Source organism: Panthera pardus, unplaced genomic scaffold, assembly GCF_024362965.1.
Source record: "Panthera pardus isolate Hobbes unplaced genomic scaffold, ASM2436296v1 HiC_scaffold_7, whole genome shotgun sequence".
Classification (NCBI taxonomy): Eukaryota; Metazoa; Chordata; class Mammalia; order Carnivora; family Felidae; genus Panthera; species Panthera pardus.
In genome coordinates, this window is record NW_026527002.1 from 80,024,861 (window position 1) to 80,051,766 (window position 26,906).

At 52.7% G+C, this 26,906-nt stretch overlaps 2 protein-coding genes across 5 annotated transcripts in view; one reads left to right on the top strand and one right to left on the bottom strand.

Annotated features, from left to right (window-relative positions):
• Positions 1-17,316, top strand: part of DENND3 (DENN domain containing 3) — a 113,029-nt gene extending 95,713 nt beyond the window's left edge. Inside the window, exon 24 of the transcript XR_008419985.1 lies at positions 17,307-17,316. The gene's annotated coding sequence lies outside the window, so the exon portion shown is untranslated. The remainder of the gene's footprint in view (positions 1-17,306) is intronic.
• SLC45A4 (solute carrier family 45 member 4) overlaps positions 1-26,906 on the bottom strand; it is an 80,177-nt gene that overhangs the window by 31,363 nt on the left and 21,908 nt on the right. For 2 of the 4 annotated variants that reach the window (XR_008419989.1, XM_053896488.1), the window contains exons 1-3: positions 11,320-11,337; positions 11,099-11,209; positions 6,748-7,425 (exon numbers count right to left, since the gene is read on the bottom strand). Coding sequence is in view for 3 of the 4 variants with exons in the window: in XM_053896488.1 (XP_053752463.1) it covers positions 6,748-6,985 (238 nt within the window). In the remaining variant the exon portion in view is untranslated. Of the gene's footprint in view, positions 1-6,747; positions 7,426-11,098; positions 11,210-11,319; positions 11,338-26,906 lie in introns of those variants that run through there. The other 2 variants (XM_019459731.2, XM_053896487.1) reach the window with 2 other exon arrangements.

A 26,906-nucleotide genomic window follows, 5' to 3' on the forward strand; every position in this document is an offset into this window, starting at 1 on the left:
GCTCCCCCCACCCCCCCACCACAAAGAGGGTCAGGAAATCTGCGCCCCGTGAGCAAATCATGCAAATGAAAAGCCAGAAACAGCCTTGCACAGAGCAGCTAAGCAGTCACACCCCCACAGCCCAGGTCCAGAGCTAGCTTCCCTGAGCCCCTTAGCTCTCGCCTTCTGGGGGGGGGGGGGGGGCTCTGAATTCCACAGCCAAGTTCAGCTTCTACAGGCATCAAAGGTACCCCGAGACAGACAGCCCAGAGCACGCTGGGTCCCAAGGCCCGGACCCTCATCTAACCCAAGCAGGGCGGCCAGCTGGGAGGAGGGGCAGAGGAGACAAAGGGGCCCAGGAACCAGCCTTAGGCCAGGGGACCAACCCCAAGGTTGAGGAGGGGCGGAAGGCCCTTCCTGGGCACAAGAGCTCCGTCTGCGGGCTGGGTCAACAGCCACCGAGTCGCAGGACGGCCTCGAGGCAACAGGCCGTGAGCGGGCACTTCTCCGCTGGGGGCCACTGCTGCACCTGTGCCACTCGCCGCGTTTCGTGTTCAGTTGGGCCACCGCTTCTTGCATTTTAAGGACAGAGGATGACGCACTCAACCAGACGGCACCAGCTTAACAACCTCAGAAAGCTGCCACAGATGAATGGCCACACCCTCAATGAGCTGCTCCTGGACGAAAACCACTTTCTTCCCAAGTTTTATGAACTCACTTCCTTCTCATAGTTTCCAGTTTCCAGTGATCTTCCAGGGGAAGTCCTCAGAGTTGGGGAAATCAACCTTACGAAAGATTTGCCATCATCTGGTATTTGAAAACACCAATTAGAACGTAAGCTTCTGTGTCAAGATATTTATCACTACAAGCACATTTCTTCCAAAGCACTTACACACTGTCTAACATGACGAGTATTTTAGAGGTAATGGGGAAAATACTAAATGTTCTAGGGGCACCTGGCTGGCTCAGCAGGTGGAGTGTGAGACTCTTGATCTCCAGGTTGTGAGTTTGAGCCCCACGTTGGGTGTAAAGATTACTTAAATATAAAATCTTAAAAATATACACACACACACACACTAAATGTTCTAAACTGAAAGGAGTGAAACACCATAGTCAAAAACCTTAACAGAGCCCACATCCCGCTTAGCTATTGCCTCGTAACAAATCACGTGCCATACAGTGGCCGAGAACATTTGCTATCTCAGTTTCTGTGGGTCAGGAACCTGGGCACGGCTGGGCTGGGTGGTCTGGCTCAGGGTCTCTCCCACGGCCACAGCTGTCTCAGGGCTGGGAGGGGTGGGAGGGGGAGATTGGCTGCTATGCTCACCTGCTTGACTTATGCAAGGATTCAGTTCTTGCAGGCTCTGGGACCTAGAGCCTTTAGCCCTCGCTGGCACTTAGCTAGAGACTCCCTCAGTTCCTGGCCACATAAATCTTCCTGACAACAGTGATTCAGCAAAGTAGACAAGCCACAAGGGCAAAGGAACCGGCCTTCTGACCAGACAGAAGCCACACTCTTTTGTGATCTAGTTACAGAGGTGACATCCACTCATTGTTGCCATATTCTATTGGTTAAAAGAAAAACCTCAAGAGGGGAAGATTACACCAGGCCAAGGAAACCAGGTTGGTGGCGGGCGGGGGGTCGGGGGGTCGTCACTGGGGGCCTTCTCAGAGTCTACTGACCACTGCAGGTACCCCGGGGCTTTGGGATCCCATTTACACTCCTCCTGAGCCCTCTCTGCAAATTTATTTATTATAAATAAGATCATTTCTAACAAGTGACTTATTAGAAATGATTTTATTGGGAAGGAGAAATTTATTTTTTTTTAAATTTTTTAAAATTCTTTATTTATTTTTAAGAGAGACAGAGAGACAGCACGAGCAGGGGAGGAACAGAGAGACAGGGAGACACAGAATCCGAAGCAGGCTCCAGGATCTGAGCTGTCAGCACAGAGCCCGATGCGGGGCTCAAACTCACAAACTACAAGTTCATGACCAGAGCCAAAGTCGGACGCTTAACCGACTGAGCCACCCAGGCGCCCTGGGAAGGAGAAATTTAAAAAACCATGTGTTAAGCTTGACCTTAAGAAACCAGAAAGAGAGTAAATTAAAACCAAAGTATGCAGAAGAAAAAATGAAGAACATAAATTAATAAAATAGGAAATGGACAAACAATAGAGAAATCAATGAAATAAAAAGCTGAGTTTCTGAAAAGATAACATTGACCCATCTGTAACCAACGTGACCAAATAAAGAGATGATACAAATTATCATCATCAAGCAAAAAGGAACATCACTACAGACCTTGCAGACATTAAAAGCTACTCCAACTGATAAGTGAGTTTACTAAGGATACAAACTCAATATAAAAATTTGGGGGGGAGGGGGTAGCTGGGTGGCCCAGTTGGTACAGCATCAAACTCTTGATCTCAGGGTTGTGAGTTCAAGCCCCACATTGGGCATGGAACATACTTTAAAAAAAAAGTTCTTACATTTCTATATGTAGTGATTTACAATTACAAATGAAAATTAAGGGGTGCCTGGGTGGCTCAGTTGGTTGGGCATGGACTCTTGATTTCGGCTCAGGTCAGGATCCCCAGGTCATGGGATCAAGCCCTGAACTGGGCTCTGCGCTGAATGTAGAGCCTGGTTAAGATTCTCTCTCTCGGAGCACCTGGGTGGCTCAGTCCAGTAAGCATCCAACTTTAGCTCAGATCATGATCTCACGGTTCTTGAGTCTCAGCCCGGCACTGTGGGCTCTCAGCTGTCAGCACAGAGCCCGCTTGGGAACCTGTCTCCTTCTCTCTCTGCCCTTCCCCCAGTTGCACGCTGTCTCTTTCTCAATAAGCATTTTAAATAAATAAATAAGAATAAAGGGTAAATAAAGTCAGAGAACCTACATCACCCAATTTCAAGATGTACTATAAAGCCACAGTAATTAAGGCAGTAGGGTATTGAGGAAAGACAAACAGACCATCGGCCCAGGATGAAGAGTCTAGAAATAGACTCATACATATGTAAGCAGTTAGTTGTCAACAAAGGGGCCATGGAATTCAATGGGAAAGGACAGTCTTTTCACAAATGGTGCTGGAACTGGATTTCCGTTTACCAAAGTGAAGGGGGGCCCTTCAACTCCTACCATACACAAAAATTAACTCAAAATGACTAAGTGACCTAACTGTGAGAGCTGAAACTATAAAGCAAAACATCCAGAAGAAAACATAAGAGAAAATCAGTATGCCCTTGGGTCAGGCACAGATTTCTTAGTTAAAACAAAAAAAAATAAAATACAAATAATTGATATACCGAACTTCATCTAAATTAAAAACTTTTGCTTTTAAGATACCATTAGGACGATGAAAGGGAAACCACAGACTGGGGGAAAACATTTGCAAACACCTGCCTGACAAAGGATGTTTATCAATAATGTATAAAGAACTCTTGTAACACAATGAGACAAAAACCCCAACTAAAATATCAGACAGAGTCTGAACACACCATTCACCTAAGAGGATAAATGAATACTCAGTAGGGGCACCTGGGTGGCTCAGCCAGTTGGGCATCTGACTCCGGCCAGGGTCCTGATCCCCCGGTCTGTGAGTTTGAGCCCCGCGTCGGGCCCTGTGCTGACAGCTCAGAGCCTGGAGCCTGCTTCGGATTCTGTGTCTCCCTCTCTCTCTGCCCTCCCCCACTTGTGTTCTGTCTCTCTCTCAAAAACTAGTTTAAAACCATTTTAAAAAAATGATTTCACGAATACCCAATAAGACACTTAACATCAGTATTCATTTGGGAAATGCAAATGCTGCCAGGGAGGTGAAGAAACAGGTGGGGAAGGGTCTTTTCCTATAACAGCAAACCTGCCCGGCCACATGACCCGAGGGTCCCGTGCCCAGGCCTGCTCAGGAGAAACGAACCGCGCGTCCACACAAAGACCTGCAGGCGGATGCTCGGAGCAGCTTTAGTTACGACCGTCTCCAAATGGAAACAACCCAAAAATGTGCATCAGCGATGAGTGGATAGACAAAAGAGGGTGTGTCCATCCCGGGGACGGAGCCCGCACTCCTGCAGGAAGCCTCTCGAATCAATCACAGGAGCATTACGCTACCCGACAGGCACCAGACTACATACTCTGATCCCATAGTAGACGAGACTCCAAAGAGAGCTAACCTGTGCCAGCGGCAGACTGACGGTGGCTGGGAGTGGGTGGATGTAAGGGCCGCCGGGGGGCCCTTCGGGGTGATGGAAACACACCTGGTCTTCACAGGTAGTTCCACAACCGCAAACGTGGATCAGGTGGGTTAAATCATCCACTTAGAGTGGAAGAATGCGACCGTTTCGATATCGGCTTCGATAGTTGTCAATACATAAAATCCAATAACAAACACCGTACCTCTGGGCATGGCAGACAACTTTTTAAGAAACTCAGACTCGAATCAGAGAAAACTGCGATCACTACGTTGCCCCTCAGTGGAAAGCCCAACCCTGAGAAGTCAGTCGGGCCTCGTTTCTGGACTCCGTGTAAGCCCAGCTAAGAACAACTCACGAAGAACCATTCCTTCCACCTGTAAAGATCCCCTGCATCCCCCAGCCACGCTCTCCTCCCGAACGAGTCCCGGGGCATGCCGGGGGTCAGCACAGGCCCCTCTCACTCTCCCCTACCCTGGACAGTCATCATCTCCAGAGGTTTGCACTCAGCAGACACACCTACAATTTTCAAAAGCTGCCATTAGTGCACAGAAGACGTATGATGTAAACAGTAAGATGTGTGTTTATTACCCCAGATTATCCAAAACTGATGCAGGTCTCCCATAGCACATTAAATACTCAAACCCGAATGATGAAGTGTGCTAAGTTGTACAGAAATGGGAGAGCCACAGCCTGTCAAGTGAACATTCCACGGAGAAGTCAGTGCCGGGGTTCTAAGCCGTAGGACACATAACCTACCGCGAAGAAACTGGGAATAACAACCCCAAATCTGTACTCACACAACAACTTAGTTCTCAGTACCCAGAGCTTCCGGTGGTCTAGAGGCCGTCTGGAAACAGAGTGTGAGGAGACTCGATTTCTGCTTGCAACCAACCCACCTAGAGATGACCTCAACTGTGGGCCAAACCCAAGTCCTCACATACCGAAGGGACAAAATAAATGTCTGGTAAAATTAATGGCCACCGGACTCCCCCAAGATCTGGCCACAAAGCCAGTCTTCCGGTATCTTAAACCTGCCAAGACCCCTCCCTTCCAAGCGCCCTCTGCTTGCTGTCCACACCGTCTACCCAGATCCCCCCCACCCCGGCACTGACGGGCCTTCCGTGCCAGCCCCTGCGAGCTGGGCACCCCCCGTGAGGGTCTGCAGTCACCCTGCTCCCTCCTGCTCACAGCCCTGTCAACTATCTGGCCACTTCCCCACCTCCACCACCACCACCAGAGGCGGGCAGCACGAGAACAGACGCGGTGTCCCGTGCACCCTCAGGTTCCTGTCCACCCTCAGGGTCCCAGCGTGCGGTGGGCCCCCAAGGAACATGAAGAGCACAAATGCAAGGACAGGAGATCAAGAGTGACGAACGCTCTACTGGCCACTCACGCTCTATCGTCCCCCACACGCTCGGAAAGCTCTTAGCCTTGTCTGAAGCCTTGTCAGGACATTGTTAAAGACGAAAGAGAAAGCCCGGGGTTAGAGAGAGAAAAAGGTGTTGAAGGATGGTAACCTCATCACCGAGAGAATAAGTTAACATGCTAGGCACATGCCAGGACGCAGGGGCGCGGACGGGAACCACCACCGGTGGCAGTGTCGCCGCTGTGACGGGGGAGGAGGTCTGTTCCCCCCTGACGGTGCCATCAGAACGGGAGGAAGCGCCACCACCTTTGGACTCGGGCCCCTGAATAAGTGATCCGCGGAGCGGGGCCTGGTCAGCGCTCACCCAACAAGAAACATTATGTTTGGAGAGAGAAATGTTCCTAAAACAACCAAAATGAGCAGATACTATGCGTATGTGGAATCCCGGAAGGAACCAAGGATTTTAAACAGCTTGATCCCTCACCCAGAACTCTTCCTTAGACAGCAGGGAAAACCAAACTCCGACAAAACTCTACGGGCCTGAGGCACCCCAGCGGTAATCTGCAAGGAACACCAGGGTTGTTTCCTCATACTAGGCCTCGTAGCGGAGTGGAACTCTGCGAACTCCAGGATTTCTGGAAATGCCCATCATTCAACCACTGGAGTCCACACGAAACTCAGAGTTAACAGTCCACAACAAGACGGCAACGGAAAACCATGTTATTCGGGGTTATTCTCGCGTTACTCTCGTCCCAAGCGCTTGCCTTGTCGGTCTACAGCAAGATCCCCTTTCTCGGGAAGGAAGCCAAGCGAGAGGCAGATGCTCCCCGCTCGCCCCGGAGGACACACGCGGCTGGCGACCGTGTCCGGGCGGCGGGGGCGCGGCAAGAGGTACGTCAGGGAGACGGACTCACTCAGATGAGAACGTATCAAAGCTGACTGCACGCACTCGAGCGCCCAACCACCTCTTTGCCAACAGCTACGTCCACTTCAGCATCCAAGGACCACCCCCCTCCCAGCCGCAGTTTAAACCGGGAGGAAAACAACGGCCAGAGTGGGTTGAGGAAAGCGAAGCGCGGGAGGCCGCTTCCCGGGGCTCTCGACACTTTCCAGCCCGCGGGGCGAGCTCCGGGTGCCGACGTCCGCTCCTGCGTTCGAACCGCCGACGCCGACGCTCAGCGCGAAGGACCAGGCCAGGCATGGACGGCACTTACCAATCTGCAACAGGATGGGAGTGACCAGCGCCGTCTCCATGGCGTAACAGAACTCCCTGCCGAACATCACAGCCCCGTGCATCACCCACAGGCGCACAGGGATCCGGTCTATGGACCCCTCGCTGATGGTCTCGTAGTGGGTGTCCTCACCTCCGGGCTTCTGCAGGTCTGGCAGGGGCACAGGTAAGTCTTGAACTTGCATAGATTCTGAGTCGGCATTTTGCGGAGCCATTTTCATTACCACCAAAAATATATATATATGTGTGTGTGTATATATATATATATATATTTGTTAATATATATATATTTTCTCTATCTATATAAATAATGCTATCATATATCTTCAAGGATAAATTAGGACACCTTCTCCTTCTGCTTCGGTTGTGTTCCTCCGGCAAGTGATGCTTATATCCCTCTTTGTACAAACAGAGATCTCTCCACTTCTCACAATCGGGTGAGACACGCAGCAGAACAGAATGATTTTTGGTTGGATTTTAAACATATGGCTTGCTGGTTTACTGTGAATTAGAGTTAAAAATCCATAATTGCCATTCAGTTAATACCAGTTTCATCATTGTTATTGAAGAGGTGCTGAAGTGATTTTTCTTGCTACAGAGAAGTGGGAAGGTGACACAAAAAGGTGGTCCGCCGTTGCTCCCCATCGAGTGACTGGTTGATCTGCAAAAGAGGAAAACAACCCCACCAGAGAGTCAGCCGGGGGCGGCCGCCACGTGGCCTCCCACCCCTGGCTGGCCAGGCGCTCCACGGACTGGTCCTCGGCCACCTGGGAGACCCCGACCTCAGACCGCCGCAGGTCTCTGGTGCTTACTCTGGGTCAGCTGCAGAGAAAACAGACCCCAGCTCCCAGAGAAACATCTTCTATGGATCTAATCCCGGGGCAGGATGAAGACAGGACAACAGAGGGAAGCCAGAGCAGAAAAAAACGAGCAGACGGAGGAAGGCAGCTCAGCTTCCGCTCCCGGGCCAGCAATAACCATCAGCAGACTGGCCGGCAGTGGGGGTGGAGGGGCGGGGGAGGCGGGGAGGCTGGAAAAGGAGCGGAGATGCGGGCCAGGAGGTGGAAATCGGGAGGGTGGGTACGGCAAGAACGGGGGGGTTTTGCCACCTAGAGCGGGGACATTCAAAGTCCACCCAAAGGCAGCTGAGTTCTTGCTGTGTGGGCCATCTACAGCGGTGGTCTTTAACCTTTTCGGGTCATGAAACTTTTTGATGATCAAATCAAAGTTACAGCCCCTCTGCAGGAAAAAAGTACATGCATCCCGAAGTCTGAATATCACACGTGGGGGCTCACAGACTCCCGACCCACACACCTTCCTAGGGGTGTGGGACTCCCGACCCCATCCTGCACTTACCCTGCTCTGGTCCCTACAACCCAGCTTTGTGATGCATTCCCTCCCCAGAGGGGCAGACCACAATAAAGCATCGACTGCCTCGCATTTAACTCGAAATTTCCCCTTAGAAAGGTTTTAGGAAAATGCGAGGCAAGACTAAGGATGCAGTTCTGCCCATGCACTCTGCTGGAGTCCGGCCTCCAGGAACTGGGGTTCTGTTCAATCTGAAGTGAATTAAAAGAGGGGACCCCGTGGGGGCGCTTGGGTGGCTCAGTTGCTTGAGCGTTCGACTCTTGATTTCGGCTCAGGTCATGATACTGGGGTTGTGGGATCAAGCCCCACGTCAGACTCCACACTGGGCGTGGTGCCTGTTTGAGATATTCATTCTCTCTCTCTCCCCCACTCACCCCTGCTCCTCCCCCTGCTTACACACGCGTGTGTGCTCACTCTCTAAAAAGTTTTAAAAGAGAGGGGACCCCAAAATCACACAAATGGTGTTCACGTCTTTTTTATATTTAGGTAGGTCTGTGAGTGGATATCCTACCAGAGATTTTCAACAAAAGGTTTAAATAAAAATGTTTCCAGTTACTATTCACAGAGCCAAAGATGATCTTCATCAGTGCCTTCTCCCTTCCCCCGAGAAGGAATGAGAAACTAAGGGCCACTTTCACTTAGTGCCCCCTCAGAGAGCCCCAGGGCGGTGGCAGGTCCCCAACCTTGGGCAAGGCCGGGCCGCCCTCCCTCAAGGTCAAGTTCTTCCCCGCCGCTTCACCACCGTGGGGCTGCCTCCCGGCCCCCTTCGTGCAGCAACATCCTTGCGGACCGCACGTCCATTGCGTGTCCGTGTGTCCTGACTGCACGTGTGCCCCTCGCGGCCCCTGAACGCCACTACGCTTCACGCTGAGGAGCCCCGAGCTCGAGACTTCTGGCAAATTTTCTAAGTGTTCCCTACCATATAATATCTGCATTAAAACCACGGTTTCTAAATAAATTAAAAAAAAAAAAAAAAAAAGCCCACGGTTTCTAACCTCTACCTTTGTAGAAAACATACTATGAAACTGCTTCTTTTCAATTTTTATAACACTTATTTATTTTTGAGAGAAAGAGTGCACATGGGAGAGGGAGGGAGAGGGAGGGAGAGGGAGAAGGAGGGAAGGAGGGAGGGGGAGAGAGACAGAGACAGAGACAGAGGATTCAAAGTAGGTTCTGCACTGTGAGCACAGAGACCGACATGGGGCTCGAACTCACAAACCTTCAGATCCTGACCTGAGCCGAAATCAAGAGTCAGCTGCTTAACCAACTGAGCCACCCAGCCGCCCCTATGAAAGTACTTCTAACACAAAAAGTAAACAAAATGATATTGAAAACAAAAAATCACCCAACATTAACAATTACCAAACCAAGGGGTGTCTGGGTGGCTCAGTCAAGCATCTGACTTCGGCTCAGGTCATGATCTTGCCGTTCATGAGTTCAAGCCCCGTGTCGGGCTCTGTGCCGAAAGCTCGGAGCCTGGAGCCTGCTTCGGATTCTGTGTCTCCCCCTCTCTCGGCCCCTTCCCCACTCACAGTCTGTCTGTCTGTCTCTCTCTCTCCCCACCCCCCTCAACAATAAATAAACGTTAAAAAAAAAAAAACAACACAAAAACACCCAATTACCAACACCTGCTGTTCTTACTCTCTATCCCCACCTGTGGAGCGATTCCCAGCCTAAGAAAACAAAAGGAAAGAAACCCTTTTGTCAACCTGTGATTCTTATGCCAAAATAGGGTCAATGATTTTAAATGCCTTATTCCATCCACCAAACAAGACAGATGATTTTTATGCGAAGAAAGTATGTCCAGACATACTCTGGGCTTTTGTAAAAGCCCAAACTGTCCGGGTTTTTTGGGGCAGAAATGAGTCATCGGTTTTCTATGAATCCTAGTGATTTCATTACAAACACGAGACCCTTTAGCTCCGTCCCAGTGCGCTGTACCCACGGCTGGGGCCGTCCCGACACCCACGTCTGAGATAAGGCAGTTTCCGCTGGGGCCGTCTCCGCAACAGCTAGAAGCCACGCTCCACATGGAACAGACTTGAGCTGTTTTAAGGCAGTGGTTCTCAACCGGGGGCAACCGTGTGCCGCCGAGGACACCAGGCAGTGTCTGGACAGACTGCTGGTCATCACAACCTGAGTAGGGGCCAGAGACGCTGCTCAGCACGGCCCCACAGCAGACAAGGATCCAGCCCAAAACGTCAACTCTGTCAAAGCTGAGAAACACTGTTCTAAGGTTATGATTAAACAGGGAAAAGTCTCCAGAAATGCTGAAACGTGACACTTTATGTTATTACATTTTGAATCAATCAACAGGACCAGATGTGGCAAGGTCCACATCCTGCCCCGTTATGGACCCAATCAGTTGCTGCTCAAAGCAGACAGGACTCCAGCACAGGCGGGCTCCAGCCACACTCTCCCATAGCAGGAGGTGGCCTCTGGGATCCGGTCTGGGAAAGGGAGAAGGGTTCCAGCTATTTCCCCTCGAGAGTACACGATTCTCTGGGGGAGCTCTAAAGAAAGCCCCACCTGGCCTCGGCGCCCCCCCGCACCATATATTCAGAGAGCATCCCTGGGGACCCTTCTCCGTCTCGGCCCTCCCCGGAAGACTGGCCCCACCCCCCCACCCCGTGAGAGGAGCTCTCACAGACACCCTGGCCCCGGGGAAACAGAGAAACTCCCACGGAAGAGGCCACCACCCATGTCCCCACACCTCCCGCTGTGCCTGGCCACACGGCAGGAGCCCGGTGAGGTTACAGAGAGACTGAATGAATAAATGAACGAATGAATGAGAGCCGGCCCACCAGCCGACCAGTACGCACTAGGGGCCGTGTACACTGGAAAGCCACCCCCACCCGCACCAGCTCTCGGAGAGCATCACGCCCAGATGGTCGGGGCGGCCCGCTACCAGGGTCAGGCCTCAGGGAAGCCCGCGTGAAATGGCATGAGCGTGGTGTGGGGTTTACCTGTCATTCAAGGAGTCTAGGCATTAACACAGCTGGCTTCCCTTCCTCAAGCCGTGCAAACGCAGTGGCAAGTGGCAAGAATAGATTTTACACAGGCAACTTCACTGTCATCTATATTGATGAAAATGACAAATATCGTTAGCATCTTCGGTTAGTTTGACTTTAAGCAGCAGTTAGTAAATACAAAACTCCAACCGCGTCTCACGGCTCTGTGGACTCACCACGTTAGCATCCCCAAGCCGCGGTGGGAATGCCTTCACAAGTTAGCACCAATTCCCAGAGTCAAAGCTGCTTTCCAACCAGTAAGTTTAAATGAGGCCGAACTAACAAAATCCACTCACGTCAGTGGACGCTAGGGTTCCTCAAAGGTTTGACTAACCTGGCTTACAGTCAGACACCTTGAAGATAATGCCCAACTGCTAATCAGCAAGACAGCACTTGGCGAAGCCACTGTTGCCAAACACTCCTGCAAGCCCTGGGGATTTTATAAGCATTTTAGGGGATGACACAAAATAATTTAAAAATAAAATTTCAGCCTCATGCACTTAGCAATACGAGCATTAGCTACGTGAACAACTAAATCAGAGACCGTGGCAACCCAGCCTGTGAGGGGAGAGCCAGTTAAAGACAGAAGAGCCAATGCAAGTTATTTCTGTTAAAGAGCCACAGCTGAAGGGTCCATAGTACATGGGAGATGTAGTGGCCTAATCGGATAGGTTTGAGAACACCCAGCACATTCCGTAAAGACTCCGAGGCTATGCATACAGGCTGTAGAATGCTCAGCTTGGCCATTAGTTCCCAGTGAAAATCTAGTGGGAACATTTTAGATCTCAGATTCATATTCCTGTGTATGGTGTGAGGTAAGGATCTACCGTTATCTTTTCCCAACGATCATCTGATCATCGCAACGGGATGTATTTGTAAGTCCACCCCCAACATTCTGAGATTCCTCTTTATCATACATCAAATTTCCATCGGTACTTGGGTCTGTTTCCCTGTTTTCTATTCTGTTCAACTAGCATGCCTGTCTGCCCATGTCCAGTAACACTGCTATTTCCCCACATGTTCCTATTTATTCTGGCATGTTTGTTTCAAGTATATGAACTTTAAAAGCTTGACTAGCTCAGGAAAAACAGTATTTTTTGTTGGTACTCTTATGTGATTCCATTAATCTTATAGGTCAGCCCCGAGAGAACGGCCATTGTAGGCCGCCACATTGCCCTGCCGGAGAAGGAGGGCTCTCGCTCTGTTTGTCTGAGACCACCTCAGTCCTCTTGCAGGAATTTCGAAATACTCCTTCCACGAGTTTTCCACATTTCTAGGTAAGCCTCTTCCTAACAATCTTTATCTTTTTTGTGGCCAGTGTAAACGGGATTTACTCTTCCCTTATATTTCCCAACCAGTTAGTTTGCCTACAAGACGGCCAGTAAGTGATGTTTACTCATTTGCTCAGGTACAACTTACACGTAGGAAGATGTACCATGTTCATTACGTTTCGACAAATTTATGTCCAAGACACAGGACATTTCCAATGCTCTGCAACGTCCCCGTGTCCCCCTTCCTGTGTAATTAAGGCCACTGACTTTTACACTTTAATTTGATAATCTAATTCTTTAGTGTCTGCGTGAGAATGGACAAAAAGGCCATCACCAGGTTGACAAACGTACTGACCATTACCAAAGTAACCAAACCACCACGTGCAGTCCCCAACTTGGAGGCACAGAGGGTGACGTTCCAAAGCTCGCGTGCGCGCTGCGTGGAGCCCGATCATCGGCTCCTCAGACAGGAATTCGGGGTCCCTGCCGGTCTGAACTGAACTAAATCACAGCACTTGTGCAGGAGTGAGGCACAAGGGGCCAGGTGGCAGATGGCTGCACCTTTCCTGGGCATAAAAAGTCGGCGGAAGAGTCTGAAACGGCCTCCCCTCACTTCTTGTCTAGGGAAAGGAATGGAAAGAACCTTTGAGAAGGACAGGAAGGAGCTGGAGCACCGCAGGGCTGGGCCACGTGGCTGCCCTGCCCTGACCCGGGGCCTGGGTGCCGGGGGAGTCATGGCACCGAGGGGGGCGATCGGGCACCCGAAAGCCAGGTTTACTGCCCACAAAGCGAGGCACGGGAAGGACTCTTCTAGCTCGCAAACTGTCTTCTCTAAGGACGCTGTTTTACACAAATGCTGGGGCATTAACCAAAATGACTAAGACCATTGGCATGTTATGTTCCCTTCTGAAGTACCTGGTTTCACATGCCCAGGCGAAACCCTGCCACGGCACTGAAGCGGCTTAAGACCCCAGAGCACAGGAAACCGCACATGCCTAAGAGCCTGCCGCGGAGCCCAAGAACGTGGACAGGTTGTGACCTCCGACTCCGGAGTCTCCTATTCAGAAGGGCAGCAACACCTCTCAGACGGGCTTCCCCGAGCAGAGAAACTCTGGAGCCCAGGGACCGGCAGCGCGCTCGAGGACAACAGTTTGGTTATGATCTGCAGATGCACTTAGTGAAACTACAATTGTTCCAATCAACAACTTCCTCTATTGTCCTGTTTCTAATTTAGGAGTAACCGATGCCAGAACACGTGACTTCCTACCATTCGCGATGTGGAAAGCCGCTGTTAACCGAATGCCATCAAAAGTTAACTGCAGCGTGATTTCTGACAGGCACCAGGAGCTTGGGTTCGACTTCGAGATTCCACGCACATTCGACAGCCGTGCGACTACAAAACCCGCGGAGCCACAGCTCCTGGATAACGGTCGCGGGAAGCGGGGCACGCTTGCAACGCACGTCCCGCCCCTTCCACGCCGCCCCCGCATGCGCACGGGCACGCATGCGCGCCGGCAGCACTCCGGGCCCTGGAGGTGTGCCGCGAACGCGTTACGGCGGCCCGTCTGCGGCCACGGCTGTCTGTTTTGTACACCCACCGGTTAAAAACCAGTTAAAAACAGGCATCCCTACCCTCAGAAAATCCACCGAACTGCTAACATTTTTCTAAAACGTCATCAACTGTTAACCTCCAATGACCCTGTAAAATATTTACTAGTACGGTCCCCTCCGTTACCATCAGCCTGCCTCCCTCTCTCACCAGATGACCATGGCAAAGAAATACCAACCTACAGACAACATAAGAGCCAGGGAAACCAAGCAGACAGCAGTAGATGATAAGGTCTACTTCGGGGTGCCTGGGTGGCTCGGTCGTTAAAAGCGTCAGACTCTTAATTTTGGTTCAGGTCACGATCACACCGTCATGGGATCGAGCCCTGTGTGGAGCCTGCTTAAGATTCTCTCCCCTCTCTCTTCCCCCTCCCCTGCTCGAGTGTGTGTGCTGGCTCTCGCTCGCTCTCTCTCTCTCTCTCTCGGAGACGATCAGATTTTAGACCAAGAGTATAAAAAGACATAAAATTTAATCAAGCAAGTCTAAAGTATCCTTGATAAGAAAGAAGCATTCTGGCAAATCTGTTTATAAGGTTATTTCCTGAAAAGCATTTAAGAAATCCCATTGATTTCCAACATAAAATCAATGTTGTAACAAGACAAGCCACAGATTGAGAGAAAATATTTGCAAAAGACACATCTCCAAAATACACAACAAACTCAACAATAAGAAAATGAACAATTTGATTTAAGAAAGGGCAAAACACCCAGAGACAGCTCACTAAAGACGCATGGATGGCAAGTAACCACACGGAAAGAAGCTCCACGTCACGCAGCGTCAGAAAACTGTAAAATACGAGATCCCGGCACACACCTCTGGGCGTGGCCGGAGCATGCGCACGGACAGCACCTGTCGGGGAGGCTGAGCAACAGGGGTGCGCGCTCGGGAACAGGGACGCGCACACTCACGGCTCCTGGGGACGCAGAACGGCGCAGTCACCTTGGTAAATAGTTCGGGGGTTTCTCACAAACCGAACGAGCTCTTCCCAGCTGATCCAGCAATCACGCTCGCTGGCATTTACCCAAAGGAGCTGAAAACTTCTGTCCACGCAAGAACCTGCACGTGGATGTTTACAGTTTTATTCACAATTGCCAAAACCCGGAAGCAGCCACGGTGTCCCTCAGCAGGTGAGTGTTTAAATAATCTGTGGTCCAGCCAGACAAGGGGATGTTGTTATTCAGCATTAAAAAGAAATGACCTATCAAGCCACGAAAAGATACGAAAGAACCTTAAATGCACATTGCTAAGTGAAAGAAACCAGTCCCCAAAGACTGTATGACACCGTGGAAGAGGCAAAACCGTGGAGACAGTAAAAACATTGGTGGTTGCCGGGGGCTGGAGTGGGGTGGCGTGGGGGAGGGTGGAGACGGCAATTTCAGGGCAGTGAAACCACTCTCCAGGACACCACAATGGTAGAGACGCGTCGCCCGGCTGCCCAAACCCAGAGTGCACAGCAGCAGGAGTGAACCCCACGGCAAGCTCCGGACTTGGCCTGATGACCAAGGGTCAGGACCGGTTTGTCAGTTGTAACACAGGAACCACTGTGGTCGGGGACGCTGGAGACGGAGGCGGCTGAATGTGTAGGATGACGACACATGGGAACTCGGTACTCTATGCTCAGCTTTGCTATGAACCTAAAACTATTCTAAAAAACAGTTCACTAATAAGAAAAAAATGTGTGTCCTTACAGAAAAAAAAAAAAGAAACACACAACCAAAAACATCTGACAAAAAAGGAACCAAGAGGTGGTCACACTGAATGTTCCATCCTTGAGAATACTTTCTCACACCTGAAATTACCTGCCTTTGGGCATTATAAGTGTCACCTGCAGAAACCCAGGCTTGTCTCCTCCCATCACTCAGTGCCTCTATTGTCTACGAAATGTGGGCTCAAGAAATACAAAGTTAACATGAATTTCAGTTAGGCGTCTAACTCTGTGGTGTCCTCAAATGTGTGTGGCTGCTCCGAGTGTGTGACCCCCCCCCCCCCAAACTCCTCTGAGAGGGGATTAGGCCGTGAGGACGGAACCCTCACTTATGGGATCGGCGCCCTTATGAAAGCCACCCCACAGCTTTCTGGCTCCTTCCACCCTGTGAGGACACAGCAAGAGAGGGGCTATGACCCAGGAAGTAAGCCCCTGAGACAGAAAGCTGGTGAATGTGGTGACACCCTGGCTGGACTTCCAGCCTGCAGAACGGAGAGAAGCGTCTGCTGTTTCGGAGCCCCCCCGGGTGTGGTTTTGCTACGGGAGCCCGTGTGGACGGAGACCGTGTGAATCGGTCTGGATCAGGACAGCCGAGGGAGTTCACTCACAAACGCAGACCCAGGCCTCCACCCAGTCCATGGACCCAGATCCCTGGCGGACCCACGCACCTGCACGGCACCCACACCACAGGCAGGCGGGACACGCTCACAGCGGGCACGATGACCGCACAGCCCAGCACACGGCGAGGTTACCAGCTGCACCCCTTCCAGTCAAGCGTCCTGCTTTGGACGGCACGTCAAATGATCAAAGGCTTCACTAGGACTTAAATCTTTTCATAACCCAGGCTTTGAGTGTTCTGTGTCACAAGGCACAGTCGAGGACACTCCGGAAACCAAACACGACACGTGTCAGACCTGACGTCCGTTTTTACTTGGCTCCTTTGGATCAGCTTGCTGTGAACTGGGTGTCATTGGTAAAGGGAGAGCCGTGTGTGTGTGTGTGTGTGTGTGCGCGCGCGCGTGCACGCGCACACGCACTATTCTGAGCATTAACAGACTGAAGCAAAGGAAATGTGGAAAGGGACCCCCCCCCCCCCCCCCCCCGGCCCTGGGAGCAAGGGGATGAAAATATTGCTACACTTTTAACAAGTCAGTGTAATTAAATGATTTCTCAGTGGATTCCCCTGCAACCGCCAGCAGGACAGGACCAACCCCTGGGGCCCCAGTGCTCCTCCTGGGTGCCTCTCTCTCTCTCTCGCGCTGACCAATGTCTGGCCCTCCCCTGCTGGACAGTGCTGGCGGTCTCCTCCCCTGCCCTCTTACACAACCTGCCACCCGGCCCACACACCCACCCCCTTCCCACACACCTCCAGCAGAGGCCAGGCCGCTCCCTCCCATAGGTGGGTAGGGCGCTGCTCAGTATCACGCCCCCACCCCCACCAGAAGCTCCGGGAGGTGGGGACAGGTCTGCAGGACAGGAAGGAACGGCTCCTGCCCACGCTCCTCCCCTGTCCACCTGAGTAACTCAGAGCCCTGCTTCCAAGACACTGGCAGCACAGCCTCCGCAGGAGCCAGTCAGGCCCCGCTGGCCTGGGCGCAGCCGGCACCAGCTGCCCACCTTTCCCCCTGCCCTGGCACCCAGGTAAAGGGAGGGGCACTTCCCACCGGAGGCAGGCGGCCTGAGCAGACAGCTGGCGCCCATCACTACCGGCTGGTCCAGCGCCTAGCCAGTGGAGGCGCTCAGACGGCTGGAAAGGAACAGATTCATATGAGCGCTGAAGGTAGAGGGCCAGACCAACCCTTAATTACTCCATTAAAAAGAGAAAACTGATCTTTAGAAACCTCTCCCTTTTAGAGAAAGGAGCAACATAAGCACAGAGCTCAAGGCAAATCCCTTTCCCTTCTGAACAGGAAGCAGACCGGTGTGCCAACGCTAACAAATAGCTGAGATGATGTTTTTTAACGCCTTAAAACTGGCATGTTGCAATTCAAGTAAACTTTCAAACTGCACACACTACTTAGGGCGTTTTTTTTTGTTTCTAAGGCACCACACCTCCCAATAACTTCTCAGGAATGACTATGCTTTTAACAGTATAGTTTAGGGTCTCCCGGGATGTGACCTGGGCTCCTGGAGCATAAAACACTGCACGGCCACATTTCACCAGACCACCAGACCCGGCCACCCGCTGGGGCTCTTGGTGCCGAGTCTGACGTCAGTGCAGTCTAGCGGACTTGTCCCAGCCCAGCTGGAGGCCTCTGCTGGGCCTGCATTCCTAGTGGGATACCAGGGAGGGCACCGCTGGCTCCCACTGCCCCAACCCGGGCTCCACAGCAGCTTAGAGCAGCCTCCTGCGCTGGTCTCTCCAGCCCACCGTGAGACCTGTTACCCCAGGTGCAGGCGGGGATCAAGACGATGGGACACAGCAAGAGGACAGGTGAAGTCATCCCAGGCGCTGCGCTAAACGAGAGGCAGGAGTCCCAGCTGCAGTGCTCCCCAGAGGGGCCGCCCTCCCCCAGCACGCTGGCGTAACCATGCACACACTGGCAGGGAAATGCGGCGGCAGCAGAGTCCTTCCGGAAAGACGGTGACCTTCTAGTTGCGGTGCAAGATGCTGATGGGAAGGCTGCTATGCCACGGATTAACACTATGGACTCACAGGGCCCCAGAGTTTCTTTGCTTAGCACACCCACACCCACTTTTCCATCTGCAAAGGAAAATGTCAGAACTGCCAAGAGGGCTGCTGGACCCCACCAGGAATTCCTAGGGCCACGGGGCCAGGGCACGGGTACAGGTTCCTCACGGTCACAGACCTGCCCAGACATCCAAGAACTGCGTGTGTCTCTTAGGTAACACCCAGTGGGACACGGGGGGTGAATCAAATGGGAGTGAACAGCAAGCACCGCGACACCTCCCTCCTGACCCCATTCCAGAAGGAGCCAGGGGGGCGGGGGCCCTGGGGAGAGCCTTGCGTGTGTGAACCCAGCTACGCGGACACAGCGTGGAAGGCACCGCGTTCCAACGGGACCCCGCGCCCCGCCGTCCTCTTCCCTCGAGGCAGCCGCCAAGCCTGTGCCGTCCACAAGCACAGGGCCAGGTTTAAACATGCAGGAGCAGGGGCGCCTGGGGGGGCTCAGCCGGTTACGCGTCTGACTTCGGCTCGGGTCCTGATCTCCCGGTTCATGGGTTTGAGCCCGCGTCCGGCTCTGTGCTGACAGCTCAGAGCCTAGAGCCTGCTTCCGATTCTGTGTCTCCCTCGCTCTCTGCTCTTCTCTCTCTCTCTCTCAAAAGCAAATAAACATTAAAAAAAAATTTTTTTTAATGCAGGATCAGGCACTAAAGCTACATCAGATGACTCGAATGACAGTCTACCTGACAGCAAATATTTCTAATGTTGAATCAAATCAAAGTACTTATTTTCTCCCCAAATTTTAGGGGGCAAGGCGTTAGGATCGACATCAAGCATCTCTCTAAACAGGATTCCTTTGCATCTTGCACTAACACTGTTCCCTAATGTGAAGGAGAACATGGCCAGCATCCAGCACCCAGGAAGGAGGCACAAGAACATTTAGGAGGAAATTACGCGGAAAGAAGGACGAACTGCCCCAGAGGGAACATCCCTGCAACATTTGCTTTATGCTAAAATACAGACTTTCTCCTGTGACTTTTTACCTTTGATCTTTAGATAGCGTTCCCAGATTTGCAGAATCAACTCAGTGCAACGGATTTTGCTTTTTAATTAAAAAGCAGTGAGTGGTTCCACCACCCCCTCCTTCTAAATGTTCTAGCTTAAGCCACTGGAGTCAGATGAAGCTTTGGCTGCCATGGAAACAAGAGCGTGCCTGTCCGCCACGCAGCTCCGGGGACCCCTCCCGGGACCCCTGCAAGCGCAGGGAACCCGAGCTTCAGGACCGCCCGCGATGCCAAGTGGGCAACCGCTGCAAACGCTTGTAGGGTAAACCAGTATTTCTCTGAACTTGCAATCCCGTCACCAGGGGCAGAGCCAGGTACACAGGAACTCTGCCAGGAAATGGAAGACAGGCAGGCTGCGGGCTGCCTGAGGACACTCGTAACCACCAAATGGGATTAAAAAATAAGAATAAAAATTCCTCACATTACATACATATAATCAGGAACTGACCTCAAAGACAAGGGCGTAATTAAGGAACACCACTAAAGACTGCCAAGACACAACGAGCCTTTTTGATGGTATTTATATGTAAAATCCAACCAAAGCGGTTTCCAGGTTCTGAATTTATCCTAAGGCAAAAAGGAGGAAGTGCCACAAAAGTTACAAGCGCTATGAATTCCTTCAATTACTTCAATTTGGCCCGTGGATCAGGTGAGTACAAAAGGCCCGTTTTTAAAGGGAAGTATGAAATATACTCACAACAGTAAAATCAAAGCTAGTTTTCTTAAAAATGGTAACGTTTTGGCTAATGAGAACTTCGGGATGGCTTTATGTATGGCCCAGAGTTCAAATTACTCTTCCTTTCTAACAAGTAAAACAGCATTAACGAAACCACCGTCCTCCACTACCCTCCGTGCACCTGAAGCCAGAGCCGTGGTCAGGGATCCACAGATGCGATGGGTCACGTCCACGCCATTTACAAGATGGCACACATCGCTGAGCCGCTCCGAGTGTCTACGCCCTTTCTAACCCCCTACGTCTCACAAAGCCCTTATGGCACCTACAGGTGGTTCTACATCAAGGACATGGTGGTCCCAGGAGTTCCACGGGGGCGCCCTGTGCGCAGGCCCCAGTCCGGAGACCCGGGGAAGGCAGGGCGAGGAGGAGAGGGGCAGGACAGCCGCTTCCCCTGCCCCTCCTGTCTCTGCTCAAGGAAGTGGCTGCTCCAGCGACAAACTCCCACGGAAGGGGAAAGTGGGGACGGGGCCTGCTCCCAGTTTCCTTAACAGCGCAGATCACACGCTGCCTCTAACAGAGAGGACTGACCCCTTCACCTGGTGGCCCGCGATTCTCCGTGACTAAGAAACCCAGTCTGGTACCTGACTGACTAACCCTTCTGCCATCTGGTGAAGTCAGCCATTCGGAAGCAGGGCTTCCCCCGGATGCCGGCGGGCTCAAGTGTCCAACAGGGACTTCGTCACGGCAGCCCGGCACCGCTGAAAGGGCGTCTGGAAACCCGAAGCCGTGGTCACTAGGTATCCAGGGCTTTAAAACGTTGAGACCCTTCGACTCCAATTCCCTCTCTGGACCTCGTCAGGAGGAAACAAAGGCACGGGGATTACACCACTAGGAAACCGGAAGGGTCCGTACATAAAGGGTGGTTCGTGCAGACACGAAATCATGCGGCGTGGTTCCCTGTTGATACGGAAATACACCTAATATTAAGTGCAAACAGGTTATAAATCAAGTACGTATTATGATCATAAAAAACTAAAGTTTTTTTTGAGGAATGGATACAGCGAAGAGTGTTATTTCTGGGTGATTTGTAGTTGTGTTCTTTCTGCATCAGGAGGACCTGAGTTTGTTTCTAATTTAAAAAGAAACAATAAGTTTCCTCTGAAAACAGATTATCCGCTTGTCCTCTGCAAACACAGGAAGATCTCGCTATGTGGCAGGACACTCAGGAGCGTTTTCCGATCACAAAGCCGAGTCTCAGGCAGCCCAAACGGTGCCAACAGAGGCAGGTCTGGAAAGCCACCGACTGACGCACAGAGCTACCGGTGGGTCCGCAGAACCGGTACAGACTCAGAGCTGACCGCCGAGACCGTCTCAGAAGCTTCTCCCAGTGCGCCACGGGCATCACCGACTGTGCTCTCTCCCCACCCGGGCGAGCACCAGGCCCCTCCCACACGTGCTGGTGTGGGCAGGCTAGTCGTTGACGGTACCCCTGGCTCACTCTTCGCTAGCCATCCACCCGCCCCCTCCCGTTCCCAAACACAATCGCACAGCTTTCCTGTCCACAGCACCTCCTTCCACCCCTCCCTGTAACGCACACTCACTCCGCTGGACTTAGCTCTCTGCCCGCTGGGCTAAGGCAGGCATCCACCCTAAGGAAGCCACCCGCCCTGTTTGCAGATTCTCCCACAGTGCACTGCACTTAAGAGGACTCCCGGCTCAGCCTCAACGACCAGACCCTGTGCCCATCAAGGAGAAGGGAGTCGAGCGCTCTTTCCTCTTTTCTGCAAGGTAAGAGACGAGACAAAGCAGCCCTGTACGAGGTCTGAAAGAGGCCCACGTGGGATTAAGAAATTCTAATCTTGTCCAGGTGATGTACAGCAGCCTTCCCTGCCTGAAACCCTAGATGGCCCTGGGCTCCCCGGACCGAAGGCCTCAGTGGAGTCTTTCAGCTGAAAACACCGACAGGCACCTTTCCCACTCATTAATCTGTAGGTGCCGACGTTCCCCGGGCCTCTCGGCCCTGCCCTCCGGGATTGGATTTCCCTCTGTGAGCCAGCAGAAGGCTGCCTCCAGCCAGTGCGGAGAACACAGCCAAAAACACAACACTGGGAACGAGCCTGGGCCTCTCTGAGCTAGAGGGAAGCCCAGATTCCCCAGACGCCGGCAATCCAGGTGAGCGCCAGTGGAGAAAGGCAGGCCTAGTGCGAGCTCTAGAAGCCCGTATGCCACCTTCCCCTACACCAGACGGGGCGAATCCGCGCACAGCAAGCCGCAGGTGGCCCGCAGCCGTCCCTCGCGCCATTCTAGAAAACAGGCAAGCTCCATCTAATGCTGGCACAAGTCAGGTAGTGACTGGGATGAAGTACCAGGACGCCACAGGTGAGACCACAAAGGCACAGAACCACCACCGCCTTCCCCCCACTAAAGCTGGCCAGAGGTTCGTGAAACCAGGAAACTAGGGGCGCCTGGCTGGCTCAGACAGCAGAGCGCGTGACTCTTGATCTCGGGGTCGTGAATTCGAGCCTCACATTGGGTGTAAAGATCACCTTAATAAAAACGTATCTACCATGGGAATCTTAAAACAGTTCATGAAACTGAAGCACCAGTCTTTAAAAGCAAGAGTGTCCTGACAATTAAGCCACCCTGAGCACAGTGGGTTCTCAGACCCACGTGTGATGTTTCCTTTACGTGAACTCAGCCGACAGCAGGACCTGAATGTGCCATCACAGACCCGTGTGCTAATAAGCAGGTTAGACTTGACACGTGCTGGAGACAAATGGCCATTCACGCCCTCAATGCTGCCCTTCCCACCTGGGGTGTGCTCCCTGCACGTACCCCACGTCCCGCAGGCCGGCCTGGGTGCTTCCATCCCAACAGCCCTCGTACCGGACGGCAACAGGGGCTCAACACAGGACCGCGCAGCACTACCCTTACTGCTTAGTAAGGACCTTACTGCCTAGGATGAATTTGCAGACGGAAGGACAGAGTCCCCCTTTGGGAAGATGAAGCTGTGGACATGGACGGTGGTGACGGTGAGTTTCTCAGCTGTGAATGTGCGCTTACTGGTGGATTTTGTTAGGTATATTTTACCAAAATAAAAGCAAATGACAAACGTGGGGCGCCTGGGTGGCTCAGCCAGTGAAGGGTCTGACACTAGAGTTTGGCTCAGGTCATGATGTCACAATTTGTGGGATCGAGCCCCACAGAGGGCTCCGTGCTGACAGAGCTGGGAGCCTGCTTGGGATTCTCTCCCTGTCTCTCAAACTAAACTTAAAAAAAAAAGAAAAAAAAGCAAGTAACGTATTATGAGGAACTTATCTAGAAAGTCCTATTAGCAAGGAAGTGGGGTTTCTGCCACGGGGGGAACTCAGGTTCCCCAAACAATCCGACCGACCCCAATCTTTTCAACATGGACTCTGACAGCTACAGGACACGGGGGCACGGACAGGAACGAAGCCCCGTGCAGCCGTGTGGGGACAGCGGGAAGTCACGGGACACAGGGCCCCCCAGCACTGCCGCAGCCACCAACAACCCGGAGCCCTGGCCACACATCCGGCCCAGCTCAGAGTCAGGAGGGAGGGAGGGAGGGAGGGAGGCAGCGAGAGAGACAGAGACCCGCGCACACACAGAGACAGAGAGGTGGAGACAGAGAAGGAACAGCAAGTCAGCAGGACAGAGTGAGTCAGCTGACCGAGGAGGAAGTGCTGGGTCCCTGAGGTTCCCCACGGGGCACAAACACAGGCACCAAGAGCCAGGCCCCGGGCCTTGCTGGGAGCCTGTGTTCAGGCAGGTGCCACCGTGACCTCTTTGCTAGGCACCCGCTGCACATTTCATCACCTAGGGACCCCAGCCCCAGGGAGAGAGCCTCTGTGTCCAGTTCTGGCCAGCCCCCACCTGCCACGCCTGAATTACTGTGACATTCCACTGCTCCCCGACACGGACACGCCTAGCACCAGCACCGCGCCCAGGGCCCTTCGCCCCCGCCCCAGCAGGAGGCATCTCACTCACTCGCTTGAGAATCAAGGAGGGCTGTCAGGCGGAGGAGAACGGTTCCGGACAAGATCCAGGAAGTGGCTCCTTTTACTGAAAAGTAAGCCCCTCCGGGAAGGCTTTACTTTATTTCTCGAGGAATACGTTCACTATCGGTGTTGTTTTCCTTCAGATCTAAACAATACCACCCACCCCGTGTTCTTGCTACGTTAAGTTTGTTTTCACGGTGAGGCCAGTTTTCCCTCTGGAAGGAGGCACCTCCGGTTTTAATGAGACAGTTCATTAAGAGGTAGGGCTTCAGGTACAAAAGTCTACGTTCCTGAAAAGCCTGCCAATCATAACATGGGCATCAGAGAAACACTCAGCGGCCCGCTCTCCCCTCCCCCCAGCACATGCCAAACGCTCGCCAGCAACAAACAAAAACCACATGGATAAAGGACCTCTTTACAAGAAGAGCCAAAACAATTCCATCTGTTAACAAAAACTAACTGTTGAATTAAAGGTTGCAAGTTCAAACACAATCTGGCTATTGTAAACAGCACCTCAGTTTATCAATGTAACAATAACTCTCTTTCAAAGATTGATAAAGTTCTCCACAAATACTGGCCCTCCAGCATTTTTAAGATACTTTGCGGGATAAATATTAGCTTGAGACTTGCCTACAGGAGAAGCGAAAGCTGCCAAAGAAGCAGTTCTAAACAGAAGAGAGGGAGCGGCTTCAGCCGGAGGGTAGCAAGCGGCCCAGGCCCCCCCCCCCCCCCCCCAGCGAACAGGAGGTGGCCCGGGCCCCTGCCCTGGCCGGAGGCTGGGCTGCCGGGCCCCCTGGCTCCCCACCCGGCCCGGGGCTGCCCAGCACAGGAGGGCAGGCTCTCCCATCTCCCGATCGGGGGCACAGCGCCAGGCACTCAACAAATAAACCACCCGGCGTCCAGAAAGACCTGGAAAATTGAGTTAATTAAAAGGAGAGATTTTAAGATAATCGTTGGGGTGGAAAAGAACAGGGAGCATCATAGGTGAAATCTGATTTAAACTGAATTTCCTGAGAGACAGTTAAATAGCCCGGGCCGGCAAGTGCAGAAGGGGCAAGGAAGCGGCCGCGGCCGGAGGTGGCCGGCCCCCAAGGCCAGGCTGGGTGGGCGTGCGCCCTGTTTGTGCTGCCGGTTCCCTGACCGGCTCCAGATGTCACGTACCCTTCACTTCACCTGCGGGGGGCTTTTTACGTTTAACACAGTAGCTTGCAACTCAACAGGAACTGGAAGCAGACTCAGAACAAAGCCAGCCCTGGCGCAGGTGACACACAAGTCCCCCCAGCAAGGGACCGGCTCGGGGAGAGGGCCCGGAGCAGGGCCGGGCCCAGCCAGGTGGCGAGGGGACCTGAGCGCCTGTGGCGCGCAGCCTCACCCAGCACAGGCCCCGCAAGACGTGGTTCAGGGACCTTGACTCCCACCCCCTTAATCGTCCAAGGCCAGCCCTGACCTCCTCACGCTCCTTCTCAAACAAAGCGGTGTGCTGCACGTCCTCTCAGGCACGAGTTACCTTGGAATGCACTCGAAACAAGCTATGCTTCCTTCCAGGACTGCAGATGGCGGTGCCCAGAAACAGGCCACACGGCCTGAATCACTATCGCAGGCTCTCGTGACTGCAGAGACTCGGACACTCAGCCATCATCTCCTGCTCCACAAATGGGAACAACACGTCCAGACCGTGTGGAGGACCAGTACCGCCAAGGAGCACCGCGGAGCCCAAACCCTGCAGCCTCTCGCTAAAGGATGTTGTGGTCACCGTCCCAAACCCTCACGCTGCAACAGTGGCTGCTTCTCATTACACGTGGGTAAGACAGCGTTGAAAACTCCCCGGGTGAACCAAGCCCTTTGTTCAACTACATCACACAGTACTTGGGTACGGAGCCCTAAAAGAGAAAAACAAAATGAACAGGGAACAATCTAACAAAATTTAAGTTACTGAACATGGTCTGATCTTTCTCCGAGAGGCCAGAAGAATAAAAGAGTAATCCAATACTGACAATACCATTGGTTTCATGACAACTCTAGGTAAAAGTTGTCACTAAAAAGGAAAAATTCTTTTTTGGAAAAACAAAAACTTAGGTTAATTAAGTGGTTCAGCATAGCCTGAGATTTCGCCGTAAAGGAAGGTATACCTGCATTGGTCCTAGACTCCCCCGGACCCCTTTGCACGGGACCTTCCCCAGCACTAGAACGCTGACCACTGAGGATTGAGGGTGGCTAAGTCACCAGGGTTGCCCCCTCCGGTCCACCTGGGGAGTGGACAGACAACATGGGCACAAAGAAACCGCCTCTGGTCTAGGGCAGGGTCTCTCCCGTTAAGGCACCTAAAGACAGGGGAGGGGAGAGGAGGGTGGAGAGAAGAGGTCACCTTAAGGCACAGCCGGTGAGGCTTCCTTCCCTGCCGCCCTCTCACCCAGGGTGTCAGAGCAGAGGCCCACGTGACAATGGAGGGCCGCAGGCAAGCCTAGACCTGCCCAAGCACAGAGGCTCAGACCGGATTTTCGGCGGGAGCAGGACAGTTGGCTCACTCCACCACGGACAGTGCCGTGCGTGTGCTGGGCGCTTTCTACCGGCAGAACCTGCCCCTGCAGGGGTCCGCCCAGGGAGACACCCTCAAGAGGCCAGTACATCCCAGGGGTGGGTGAGCCTGGGAGTGGACAGGTGCAGTCCAGGAGGTCTGCAGCAGACACAGGGCAGCAGGGCCAGGCGCTCAAGGAGGGGGCCGGCCCGCCAGCGCAAAGGGAGGGGCTGGAGCTTTGATGTGACCTGGGTCGGCCGTGGGGGGGGCTTCAAGGA